Here is a 12697-nt window from a genome sequence, read left to right as displayed (position 1 = left end):
CTTCATGATGGTGAGCGGGCCCGGGTAAAACTACGTGGCCGGGAGTCAGAGCCATTCCCTGTACACCTTGGGGTGCGACAGGGATGTCCTCTGGCTCCCACATTATTTAGTATCTATTTTGACCATGTAGTTTGTGAAGCCTTTAATAGCTGTACCGGGGGAATCTTCATATGGTACAGATATAATGGGAGGCTGATCGATGCCCGGGTGCGGTCAAGGGATGGCTCCCTATTGCTCAACCACTTAATGTATGCCGATGATTTGGTAATAGCTGCTCAGTCAGAGGAGGAGTTGGAGACGCTGCTGCTGAGACTGGAGCGTGCCACTAAGAGGTGGGGCCTTACCATCAGCCCCACCAAAACTAAGCACCTGCCTGGGTATTTTGTACCATCGGACACTCCACCCCCACAACTCCCAATCGGTGACGGGGCAGTTGTGGAGAGAGTGGAGAGTTTCCCATACCTGGGCAGTGTGCTTATTACCGGCTCCAGTTTAACAGCAGAGATCTCACTCCGAATCAGTCAAGCGGCAATATCTTTTCATCGGTTGCGTAACGCTGTGTGGAAGCTACCTGGTCTGTCGCTCCGCACTAAGCTTCAGGTCTTCTCGGCCACGGTCATTCCCTCCATTCTCTACGCTTGCGAAACGTGGACCCCCTTAATGGAACATTTTCGCCGGTTAGAAACATTTAGGCTAGCCTGCCTACGATCCATCCTGGGTTTACCCAGGCTGGATTGTGTGAGGAGCTCACATCCTTGAAATATCTGGGCAAGGTCCCATCGGTGAGCTCCTCCAGCAGGCAAGGCTGCGTTGGCTGGGTCATGTAGCCCGTATGCCCAGCCACCGCATGCCGAAACAGCTTTTGTTCGGCCGGATCGAGGGGGCTAAACGGGCGCGGCACGGGCTAGAGAAGAGATGGAGTGATGTAGTACAGGAGGACGTGGAGCTGAGTGGACTTGCCGATGACTGGTACCAGCGGTGTCAAGATCGGCCTCTGTGGAGGAGGCTCGTGAAGGACGCTACTGGGCAGTTGGAGGCAGTCGCCCTCCAACAACAACGGAGGGCGGAGGAGCGACGCTCACAACACCGAGCGGAGCGCCGGGTGGCTAAAGCACAGCAGGTTGGCACAGTAGGGGGCACAGGTGGTGCATCAGCCAGTCATCTCAGTCGTCTCAGTCAGTCGACCCGTGGCACCTGGGTCTGCCCCGTGACCTCCTGCCAGCGGGCGTTCGACATTTCACGTGGCCTCAAGGTGCACATAGCCTGGCACAAGCGTCGTGGTGACATCACTGCCTCTTAGTGGCGAATGGCGGTTGTTGTGTGTGGAACTGTGTAACTGTGTGTGTGTGGTGAACTGTGTGTGTGTAACTGTGTGTGTGTAACTGTGTATGTATGTGTGTGTAGCTGTGTGTGTGTGTGGGGGAGCGATAGTGTAGCGGTTAGCGCTACGCTGCGCTATGAACCTGGCGACCCGGGTTCGATTCCCGCTCACGGCCAACACCAGTGACGATTATCTGAATCGGTCCCGGGCCTCCCCTAGGTCGACTCAGCCTCAAATGAGTACCTGGTGCGGTGTGTAGTAAACATCGTCACTGGGGAGACAAAGGCGGTCGGGCGTGGTGCTGGCCACCCACCCCCTCGTGTACCGTTCCGGCCTTCATAGGTGCTCGCTAACAGCACTTGCCCCTACAGTCTGTTAAGGCTATACGGGGGGTCTTTGTGTTACTGTGTATCTCTGTGTGTGTAAATGTGTGTGTTTGTGTAACTGTGTGTGTGTAACTCAAGGTGCACATGGCCTGGCACAAGCATCGTGGTGACGTCACCGCCATGTAGTGGCGAATGGCGGTTGTTGTTTATGTTGTGTGTAGCTGTGTGTGTGTGATGAACTGTGTGTGTGTGTAACTGTGTATCTCTGTGTGTGTGTGATGAACTGTGTAACTGTGTATCTGTGTGTGCGTGTGTGTAACTGTGTGTGTGTAACTGTGTGTGTGTAACTGTGTATCTCTGTGTGTGTAACTGTGTATCTCTGTGTGTGTGTGTAACTGTGTGTAACTGTGTATCTGTGTGTGCGTGTGTGTAACTGTGTGTGTGTAACTGTGTGTGTGTAACTGTGTATCTGTGTGTGTGTGTGTAACTGTGTATCTGTGTGTGTGTGTGTAACTGAGTATCTGTGTGTGTGTGTGTAACTGTGTGTGTGTAACTGTGTGTGTGTAACTGTGTATCTGTGTGTGTGTGTGTAACTGTGTATCTCTGTGTGTGTGTAACTGTGTGTGTGTAACTGTATCTCTGTGTGTGTGTGTGTAACTGTGTATCTGTGTGTGTGTGTAACTGAGTGTGTGTGTAACTGTGTGTGTGTGTAACTGTGTATCTGTGTGTGTGTAACTGTGTGTGTGTGTGTGTCTAACTGTGTGTGTGTAACTGTGTATCTCTGTGTGTGTGTAACTGTGTGTGTGTGTAACTGAGTGTGTGTGTAACTGTGTATATCTGTGTGTGTGTGTAACTGTGTATCTCTGTGTGTGTGTAACTGTGTGTGTGTAACTGTGTATCTCTGTGTGTGTGTAACTGTGTGTGTGTAACTGTGTATCTCTGTGTGTGTGTAACTGTGTGTGTAACTGTGTGTGTGTAACTGTGTATCTGTGTGTGTAACTGTGTGTGTAACTGTGTGTGTGTAACTGTGTATCTGTGTGTGTGTAACTGAGTGTGTGTGTAACTGTGTGTGTGTAACTGTGTATCTGTGTGTGTAACTGAGTGTGTGTGTAACTGTGTGTGTGTGTAACTGTGTATCCCTGTGTGTGTGTGTGTGTAACTGAGTGTGTGTGTAACTGAGTGTGTGTGTAACTGTGTATCTCTTGTGTGTGCGTGTGTAACTGTGTGTGTGTGTAACTGTGTATCTGTGTGTGTGTGTAACTGAGTGTGTGTGTAACTGAGTGTGTGTGTAACTGTGTAACTGTGTGTGTGTGTAACTGTGTATATCTGTGTGTGTAACTGTGTGTGTGTATCTGTGTGTGTGTGTGTAACTGTGTATATCTGTGTGTGTGTGTGTGTATCTGTGTGTGTGTGTGTAACTGTGTATATCTGTGTGTGTGTGTGTATCTGTGTGTGTGTGTGTGTAACTGTGTATATCTGTGTGTGTAACTGTGTGTGTGTGTGTGTAACTGTGTGTGTGTGTGTGTAACTGTGTGTAACTGTGTATCTGTGTGTGTGTAACTGTGTGTAACTGTGTATCTGTGTGTGTGTGTAACTGTGTGTGTGTGTAACTGTGTGTGTGTGTGTAACTGTGTATATCTGTGTGTGTGTGTGTAACTGTGTGTGTGTAACTGTGTATCTGAGTGTGTGTGTATCTGTGTATATCTGTGTGTGTGTAACTGTGTGTGTGTGTGTATCTGTGTGTGTGTGTGTGTGTAACTGTGTATATCTGTGTGTGTGTGTATCTGTGTGTGTGTGTGTGTAACTGTGTATATCTGTGTGTGTGTGTGTGTGTATCTGTGTGTGTGTGTGTAACTGTGTATATCTGTGTGTGTGTGTGTGTGTATCTGTGTGTGTGTGTGTGTAACTGTGTATATCTGTGTGTGTGTGTGTCTGTGTGTGTGTGTGTGTGTCTGTGTGTGTGTGTGTAACTGTGTATATCTGTGTGTGTGTGTGTATCTGTGTGTGTGTGTGTGTGTAACTGTGTATATCTGTGTGTGTGTATCTGTGTGTGTGTGTGTAACTGTGTGTGTGTGTGTAACTGTCTGTAACTGTGTATCTGTGTGTGTGTAACTGTGTGTAACTGTGTATCTGTGTGTGTGTGTAACTGTGTGTGTGTGTAACTGTGTGTGTGTGTGTATCTGTGTGTAACTGTGTGTGTAACTGTGTGTGTGTGTAACTGTGTGTATCTGTGTGTGTGTATCTGTGTGTGTGTGTGTAACTGTGTATATCTGTGTGTGTGTGTGTATCTGTGTGTGTGTGTGTAACTGTGTATATCTGTGTGTGTGCGTAACTGTGTGTGTGTGTGTAACTGTGTATATCTGTGTGTGTGTGTGTATCTGTGTGTAACTGTGTATATCTGTGTGTGTAACTGTGTGTAACTGTGTGTGTAACTGTGTGTGTGTGTGTATTTGCAGGCCATGGAGGATCTGAACGGCAAGGAGATTGAGGGTATCTCTGTGGAGATAATGTTGGCCAAGCCACCCGATCGGAAGAGGCAGCAGCGGCAGCAGCAACAGCAGCAGCAGCGGATGCATGGAGGTGGTGGTGGTGGTGGCGGTGGTGGTGGAGGGGGTCCTCAGCGCTGGCAGTGAGTAGCTCCCTTGGAAGATGCACACACGGGGTGTGTGTGGGCTAGAGATGTAGGGAGTGTTACAGGTGTCACAGTGAGTCTCTCTCTCTCTCTGTGAGATACTCACACAGGGTGTGTGGTGTGTGAGCTAGAGATGTAGGGAGTGTTACAGGTGTCACAGTGAGTCTCTCTCTCTCTGTGAGATACTCACACACGGTGTGTGGTGTGTGGGCTAGAGATGTAGGGAGTGTTACAGGTGTCACAGTGAGTCTCTCTCTCTGTGAGATACACACACGGTGTGTGGTGTGTGGGCTAGAGATGTAGGGAGTGTTACAGGTGTCACAGTGAGTCTCTCTGAGATACACACACACGGTGTGTGGTGTGTGTGAGCTAGAGATGTAGGGAGTGTTACAGGTGTCACAGTGAGTGTCTCTGTGTGAGATACACACACAGGGTGTGTGGTGTGTGAGCTAGAGATGTAGGGAGTGTTACAGGTGTCACAGTGAGTCTCTCTCTCTCTGTGAGATACTCACACAGTGTGTGACGTGTGAGCTAGAGATGTAGGGAGTGTTACAGGTGTCACAGTGAGTGTCTCTCTCTCTGTGTGATACTCACACACGGTGTGTGGTGTGTGGGCTAGAGATGTAGGGAGTGTTACAGGTGTCACAGTGAGTCTCTCTCTCTCTGTGAGATACTCACACAGGGTGTGTGGTGTGTGAGCTAGAGATGTAGGGAGTGTTACAGGTGTCACAGTGAGTCTCTGTCTCTCTGTGAGATACTCACACAGGGTGTGTGGTGTGTGTGGGCTAGAGATGTAGGGAGTGTTACAGGTGTCACAGTGAGTGTCTCTGTGTGAGATACACACACAGGGTGTGTGGGCTAGAGATGTAGGGAGTGTTACAGGTGTCACAGTGAGTCTCTCTCTCTGTGAGATACACACACAGTGTGTGGTGTGTGAGCTAGAGATGTAGGGAGTGTTACAGGTGTCACAGTGAGTCTCTCTGTGAGATACTCACACAGGGTGTGTGGTGTGTGAGCTAGAGATGTAGGGAGTGTTACAGGTGTCACAGTGAGTCTCTCTGAACACACACAGGGTGTGTGGTGTGTGGGCTAGAGATGTAGGGAGTGTTACAGGTGTCACAGTGAGTCTCTCTGAGATACACACACAGGGTGTGTGGTGTGTGAGCTAGAGATGTAGGGAGTGTTACAGGTGTCACAGTGAGTGTCTCTCTCTCTGTGAGATACACACACAGGGTGTGTGGTGTGTGAGCTAGAGATGTAGGGAGTGTTACAGGTGTCACAGTGAGTCTCTCTCTCTCTGTGAGATACACACACAGGGTGTGTGGTGTGTGAGCTAGAGATGTAGGGAGTGTTACAGGTGTCACAGTGAGTGTCTCTGTGTGAGATACACACACAGGGTGTGTGGTGTGTGGGCTAGAGATGTAGGGAGTGTTACAGGTGTCACAGTGAGTCTCTCTCTGTGAGATACTCACACAGGGTGTGTGGTGTGTGGGCTAGAGATGTAGGGAGTGTTACAGGTGTCACAGTGAGTCTCTGTGAGATACACACACAGGGTGTGTGGTATGTGAGCTAGAGATGTAGGGAGTGTTACAGGTGTCACAGAGAGTCTCTCTCTCTCTGTAAGATACTCACACGGTGTGTGACGTGTGAGCTAGAGATGTAGGGAGTGTTACAGGTGTCACAGTGAGTCTCTCTCTCTCTGTGAGATACTCACACGATGTGTGGTGTGTGAGCTAGAGATGTAGGGAGTGTTACAGGTGTCACAGTGAGTCTCTCTCTGTGAGATACACTCACACGGTGTGTGGTGTGTGAGCTAGAGATGTAGGGAGTGTTACAGGTGTCACAGTGAGTGTCTCTGTGTGAGATACACACACAGGGTGTGTGGTGTGTGAGCTAGAGATGTAGGGAGTGTTACAGGTGTCACAGTGAGTCTCTCTGTGAGATACACACACACAGGGTGTGTGGTGTGTGAGCTAGAGATGTAGGGAGTGTTACAGGTGTCACAGTGAGTCTCTCTCTCTGTGTGATACTCACACAGGGTGTGTGGTGTGTGAGCTAGAGATGTAGGGAGTGTTACAGGTGTCACAGTGAGTCTCTCTCTCTCTGTGAGATACTCACACACGGTGTGTGGTGTGTGAGCTAGAGATGTAGGGAGTGTTACAGGTGTCACAGTGAGTCTCTCTCTCTCTGTGAGATACTCACACAGGGTGTGTGGTGTGTGAGCTAGAGATGTAGGGAGTGTTACAGGTGTCACAGTGAGTCTCTCTCTCTGTGAGATACACACACAGGGTGTGTGGTGTGTGAGCTAGAGATGTAGGGAGTGTTACAGGTGTCACAGTGAGTCTCTGTCTCTCTGTGAGATACACGCACGGTGTGTGGTGTGTGAGCTAGAGATGTAGGGAGTGTTACAGGTGTCACAGTGAGTCTCTCTCTCTCTGTGAGATACACACACAGGGTGTGTGGTGTGTGAGCTAGAGATGTAGGAGTGTTACAGGTGTCACAGAGAGTCTCTCTCTCTCTGTGGGATACTCAAACGGTGTGTGGTGTGTGAGCTAGAGATGTAGGGAGTGTTACAGGTGTCACAGTGGAGTCTCTGTGAGATACTCACACAGGGTGTGTGGTGTGTGAGCTAGAGATGTAGGGAGTGTTACAGGTGTCACAGTGAGTCTCTGTGAGATACTCACACAGGGTGTGTGGTGTGTGAGCTAGAGATGTAGGGAGTGTTACAGGTGTCACAGTGTGAGTCTCTCTCTCTGTGAGATACACACACACGGTGTGTGGTGTGTGAGCTAGAGATGTAGGGAGTGTTACAGGTGTCACAGTGAGTCTCTGTGAGATACTCACACAGGGTGTGTGGTGTGTGAGCTAGAGATGTAGGGAGTGTTACAGGTGTCACAGTGAGTCTCTGTGAGATACTCACACAGGGTGTGGTGGTGTGTGAGCTAGAGATGTAGGGAGTGTTACAGGTGTCACAGTGTGAGGTCTCTCTCTCTGTGAGATACACACACACGGTGTGTGGTGTGTGAGCTAGAGATGTAGGGAGTGTTACAGGTGTCACAGTGTGAGTCTCTCTCTCTGTGAGATACTTACACGGTGTGTGGTGTGTGAGCTAGAGATGTAGGGAGTGTTACAGGTGTCACAGTGAGTCTCTCTCTCTCTGTGAGGTACTCACACGGTGTGTGGTGTGTGGGCTAGAGATGTAGGGAGTGTTACAGGTGTCACAGTGAGTCTCTCTCTCTCTGTGAGATACTCACACACGGTGTGTGGTGTGTGGGCTAGAGATGTAGGGAGTGTTACAGGTGTCACAGTGAGTCTCTCTCTGTGAGATACTCACACGATGTGTGGTGTGTGAGCTAGAGATGTAGGGAGTGTTACAGGTGTCACAGTGAGTCTCTCTCTCTGTGAGATACTCACACAGTGTGTGGTGTGTGTGAGCTAGAGATGTAGGGAGTGTTACAGGTGTCACAGTGAGTCTCTCTCTCTGTGAGATACTCACACAGGGTGTGTGGTGTGTGAGCTAGAGATGTAGGGAGTGTTACAGGTGTCACAGAGAGTGTCTCTCTCTCTGTGAGATACTCACACAGGGTGTGTGGTGTGTGAGCTAGAGATGTAGGGAGTGTTACAGGTGTCACAGTGAGACTCTCTCTGTGAGATACACACACTGTGTGTGGTGTGTGAGCTAGAGATGTAGGGAGTGTTACAGGTGTCACAGTGAGTCTCTCTGTGAGATACACACACACGGTGTGTGGTGTGTGAGCTAGAGATGTAGGGAGTGTTACAGGTGTCACAGTGAGTCTCTCTGTGAGATACACACACACGGTGTGTGGTGTGTGAGCTAGAGATGTAGGGAGTGTTACAGGTGTCACAGTGAGTCTCTCTGTGAGATACACACACAGGGGTGTGTGGTGTGTGAGCTAGAGATGTAGGGAGTGTTACAGGTGTCACAGTGAGTCTCTCTCTCTCTGTGAGATACTCACACAGGGTGTGTGGTGTGTGAGCTAGAGATGTAGGGAGTGTTACAGGTGTCACATTGAGTCTCTCTCTCTCTGTGAGATACTCACACAGGGTGTGTGGTGTGTGAGCTAGAGATGTAGGGAGTGTTACAGGTGTCACAGTGAGTCTCTCTGTGAGATACACACACAGGGTGTGTGGTGTGTGGGCTAGAGATGTAGGGAGTGTTACAGGTGTCACAGTGAGTCTCTCTCTCTCTGTGAGATACTCACACAGGGTGTGTGGTGTGTGAGCTAGAGATGTAGGGAGTGTTACAGGTGTCACAGTGAGTCTCTCTGTGAGATACTCACACAGGGTGTGTGTGTGTGGGCTAGAGATGTAGGGAGTGTTACAGGTGTCACAGTGAGTCTCTCTCTCTCTGTGAGATACTCACACGATGTGTGGTGTGTGAGCTAGAGATGTAGGGAGTGTTACAGGTGTCACAGTGAGTCTCTCTCTCTGTGAGATACTCACACAGGGTGTGTGGTGTGTGGGCTAGAGATGTAGGGAGTGTTACAGGTGTCACAGTGAGTCTCTCTCTCTGTGGGATACTCACACGGTGTGTGGTGTGTGAGCTAGAGATGTAGGGAGTGTTACAGGTGTCACAGTGAGTCTCTCTCTCTGTGAGATACTCACACAGGGTGTGTGGTGTGTGAGCTAGAGATGTAGGGAGTGTTACAGGTGTCACAGTGAGTCTCTCTCTGTGAGATACACACACAGGGTGTGTGGTGTGTGAGCTAGAGATGTAGGGAGTGTTACAGGTGTCACAGTGAGTCTCTCTCTCTCTGTGAGATACACACCACACGATGTGTGGTGTGGGCTAGAGATGCTGAGAGATGTTTATGAGGAGGCTACCCACTCTGGATGGTCACGCATGGAGATAATCTCATTAATATCTCCCCCCTCTCTCCCTCCCTCCTCTCTCACCCCCCCACCGCCCCTCCCCCCTCTCCCTCCCCCCTCCCTCCCCCCAACCGCCCCTCCCCCCTCTCCCTCCCCCCTCTCCCTCCCCCCTCTCCCTCCCCCCTAACGCCCCTCTCCCTCCCCCCTCCCCCTCCCTCCCCCTTCTCCCCCCCCTCCCTCCCCCCCTCTCCCTCCCCCCTAACGCCCCTCCCCCCTCTCCCTCCCCCCTCTCTCCCCCCCCTAACGCCCCTCCCCCCTCTCCCTCCCCCCTCTCCCCCCCCTCCCTCCCCCCTCTCCCTCCCTCCCCCTTCTCCCCCCCCTCCCTCCCCCCCTCTCCCTCCCCCTAACGCCCCTCTCCCTCCCCCCTCCCTCCCCCCCCTAACGCCCCTCCCCCTTCTCTCCCCCCCCTAACGCCCCTCCCCCCTCTCCCTCCCCCCTCTCTCCCCCCCCTAACGCCCCTCCCCCCTCTCCCTCCCCCCTCTCCCTCCCCCCTCTCTCCCCCCCCTAACGCCCCTCCCCCTTTCCCCCTCTCTCCCCCCTCCCTCCCACCTCTCTCCCCCCCTCTCCCCCCCCCCCTACCCCCCCCCCCCCCCCCCTCCCCCAGGTACAGTGATTGGTACTACGGCTATGGACCCCCTCCGCCCCGGGGTGGCGGTGGTGGTGGTGGTGGGGGGGCCCCTCGCACCGGGGGGCCCGGGGCTCCAGGGGGGGCCGTGGGGTGAGGGGAGGGGCTGGCGGGGGGGGCGGGGGTGGGGGCTACTACCCCTTCCAGCCCGACTTCTACGGCTACGAAGATCCTTACTACGACTACGATGGTTACCATGACTACCGCGGTGGCTATGAGGACCCCTACTACGGTGAGAGGGGATGGGGGTTACCATGACTACGACTACGATGGTTACTACGACTACGATGGTTACCATGACTACCGCGGTGGCTATGAGGACCCCTACTACGGTGAGAGGGGATGGGGATGGTTACCATGACTACGATGGTTACCATGACTACGATGGTTACCATGACTACGATGGTTACCATGACTACCGCGGGGGCTATGAGGACCCCTACTACGGTGAGAGGGGATGGGGGTTACCATGACTACGATGGTTACCATGACTACGATGGTTACCATGACTACCGCGGTGGCTATGAGGACCCCTACTACGTGAGAGGGGATGGGGAGGGTTGCCATGACTACGATGGTTACCATGACTACGACTACGATGGTTACCATGACTACCGCGGTGGCTATGAGGACCCCTACTACGGTGAGAGGGGATGGGGAGGGTTGCCATGACTACGATGGTTACCATGACTACGATGGTTACCATGACTACGATGGTTACCACGACTACGACTACGATGGTTACCATGACTACGATGGTTACCATGACTACGATGGTTACCATGACTACGACTACGATGGTTACCATGACTACCGCGGGGGCTATGAGGACCCCTACTACGGTGAGAGGGGATGGGGAGGGTTGCCATGACTACGATGGTTACCATGACTACGATTGTTACCATGACTACGGCTACGATGGTTACCATGACTACCGCGGGGGCTATGAGGACCCCTACTACGGTGAGAGGGGATGGGGATGGTTACCATGACTACGATGGTTACCATGACTACCGCGGGGGCTATGAGGACCCCTACTACGGTGAGAGGGGATGGGGGCGGGGTTACCATGACTACGATGGTTACCATGACTACGATGGTTACCATGGCTACGATGGTTACCATGACTACGATGGTTACCATGACTACGATGGTTACCATGACTACGATGGTTACCATGACTACGACTTCTACGGTTACGAAGATCCTTACTACGACTACGATGGTTACCATGACTACGACTACGATGGTTACCATGACTACCGCGGGGGCTATGAGGACCCCTACTACGGTGAGAGGGGATGGGGGCGGTGTTACCATGACTACGATGGTTACCATGACTACGATGGTTACCATGACTACGACTACGATGGTTACCATGACTACCGCGGGGGCTATGAGGACCCCTACTACGGTGAGCGGGGATGGGAGGGGGGGTGCGTTGCTATGGCTACGGCTGGGACGGTTACCATGACTACGGTGAGAGGTGATAAGGCAGGGTTGCTATGGCTACGGCTGGGACGGTTACCATGACTACGGCTGGGACGGTTACCATGACTACCACAGGTTGCTATGGCTACAGCAGTTACCACGACTACTGCGGGTTGCTATGAGACAGACAGAGACAGAGACATAGAGACACAGACAGAGACACAGACAGAGACACAGACAGAGACACAGACAGAGACACAGACAGAGACATAGAGACAGATACACAGACACACAGATACACAGAGACAGATACACAGAGACACAGACACACACAGAGACAGATACACATACAGAGACACAGAGAGACAGACACAGAGACAGACACACACAGAGACAGACACACATAAAGAGACACAGAGAGACACACACAGAGACAGACACACATACACAGACACATACACAGAGACACAGAGACACAGAGAGACAGAGACACAGACAGAGAGACACCAGCACAGTGCACTCACAGGGGAACCTCTGCCCCCCTCCCTCTCTGCCCCCCTCCCTCTCTGCCCCCTCCCCCCGTGCCCCCCCCCCACGTGCCCCCCCCTCCCCCCCCCTCTCTGGCCCCCCCCTCCCCCCCCCCCCCGTGCCCCCCCCCCTTCCCAGGCGTCTCCACAGCCCCCCCCGTGGCATCAGCCTACGACTGCTACCCTACCCGTGGCCCCCCACGTCGCCCCTCATCGCGGCCCCCCCGGGGAGTGGGGGGCCTCCGGGGGGGCCGCGGTGGGGGGCCCTCCCCCGGCCGGGGGTTCCACCCCTACGGCAGGGGGGGCGGGGGGGGCGGAGCCCCCCCTCCTCCTCCTCCGCGGGGGGGGGGCTCCCTGGGCGGGGGGGGCCCCGAGGGCAGCGTGGAGCGGCCGCGGGGGGCCCCAGGGTGGGGGCAGGGGTCTCCGGGGCGGGGGCTCGAGGGGGGGCGGTGGGGGGGGTCCCCTCGGCGGGGGCGGCGGCCCCGGGCCCCTTCCCCTGGGGGGCGGAAAGCGGAAAGCTGACGGCTACAGCCAGCCGGACTCCAAGCGGAGGCAGACCGTGGTGGGTGGGGGAGGGGGGAGTGGTGGTGGTGGGGGGGGTGGGGGGGTGGTGGTGGTGGTGGGGGTGGTGGGGGGGGCTGGGGGTCCCAGCCCATTGCCCAGCAGCCGCTGGGTGGGGGCGGGGGTGGGGGCGGAGCGGGGGGGGGCTACGACTTTTATCAGGACAGCTACGGGGGTCAGTGGTGAGCTGTGGGGGGCAGGGAGTGGGGTGGGTGGGGTGGGGGGTTAAGTGGTGAGCTGTGATGGTGGGGGGGTGGGGTGGGTGGGGGGTTAAGTGGTGAGCTGTGAGGTGAGAGAGAGAGAGGGGGATGGGGAATACCCAATCAGTTGGGTGGAGAGTGAGGGGGGCACCCGCCCACGTGGGGTGGGGGGGTTGGTGGG

The 12697-nt window shown here is 53.7% G+C and overlaps 1 protein-coding gene and 1 pseudogene across 1 annotated transcript; both read left to right on the top strand.

Annotated features, from left to right (window-relative positions):
* The window catches only part of LOC142908122 (heterogeneous nuclear ribonucleoprotein Q-like), a 74777-nt pseudogene extending 64868 nt beyond the window's left edge, over positions 1 to 9909 (top strand).
* Positions 9910 to 10458: 549 nt separating this feature from the next.
* LOC142908121 (uncharacterized) lies at positions 10459 to 12277 on the top strand. The gene is made up of 2 exons (XM_076058381.1): positions 10459 to 11211; positions 11895 to 12277. The coding sequence occupies exons 1-2, from the start codon at positions 10650 to 10652 to the stop codon at positions 12275 to 12277; spliced, it is 945 nt and encodes a 314-aa protein (XP_075914496.1). The 5' UTR covers positions 10459 to 10649.
* Positions 12278 to 12697: the final 420 nt, after the last annotated feature.

The sequence above is a fragment of the Petromyzon marinus genome, assembly GCF_048934315.1.
Source record: "Petromyzon marinus isolate PM22_M1 ecotype Great Lakes invasive population chromosome 73 unlocalized genomic scaffold, UKy_Petmar_22M1.pri1.0 chr73_unloc.1, whole genome shotgun sequence".
Taxonomy (NCBI): domain Eukaryota; kingdom Metazoa; phylum Chordata; class Hyperoartia; order Petromyzontiformes; family Petromyzontidae; genus Petromyzon; species Petromyzon marinus.
The sequence above is the reverse complement of the archived record's forward strand: the minus strand, read 5'-3'. Positions and strand labels throughout refer to the sequence as shown.

Bases quoted from the DNA above. Each gene is read 5' to 3' on its own strand.
- LOC142908121 (XM_076058381.1), top strand. From the start codon at position 10,650: ATGGGGAGGGTTGCCATGACTACGATGGTTACCATGACTACGATTGTT. The intron at 11,212-11,894 runs GTGAGCGGGGAT...CCCCCTTCCCAG, and splicing joins CTATGAGGACCCCTACTACG to GCGTCTCCACAGCCCCCCCC.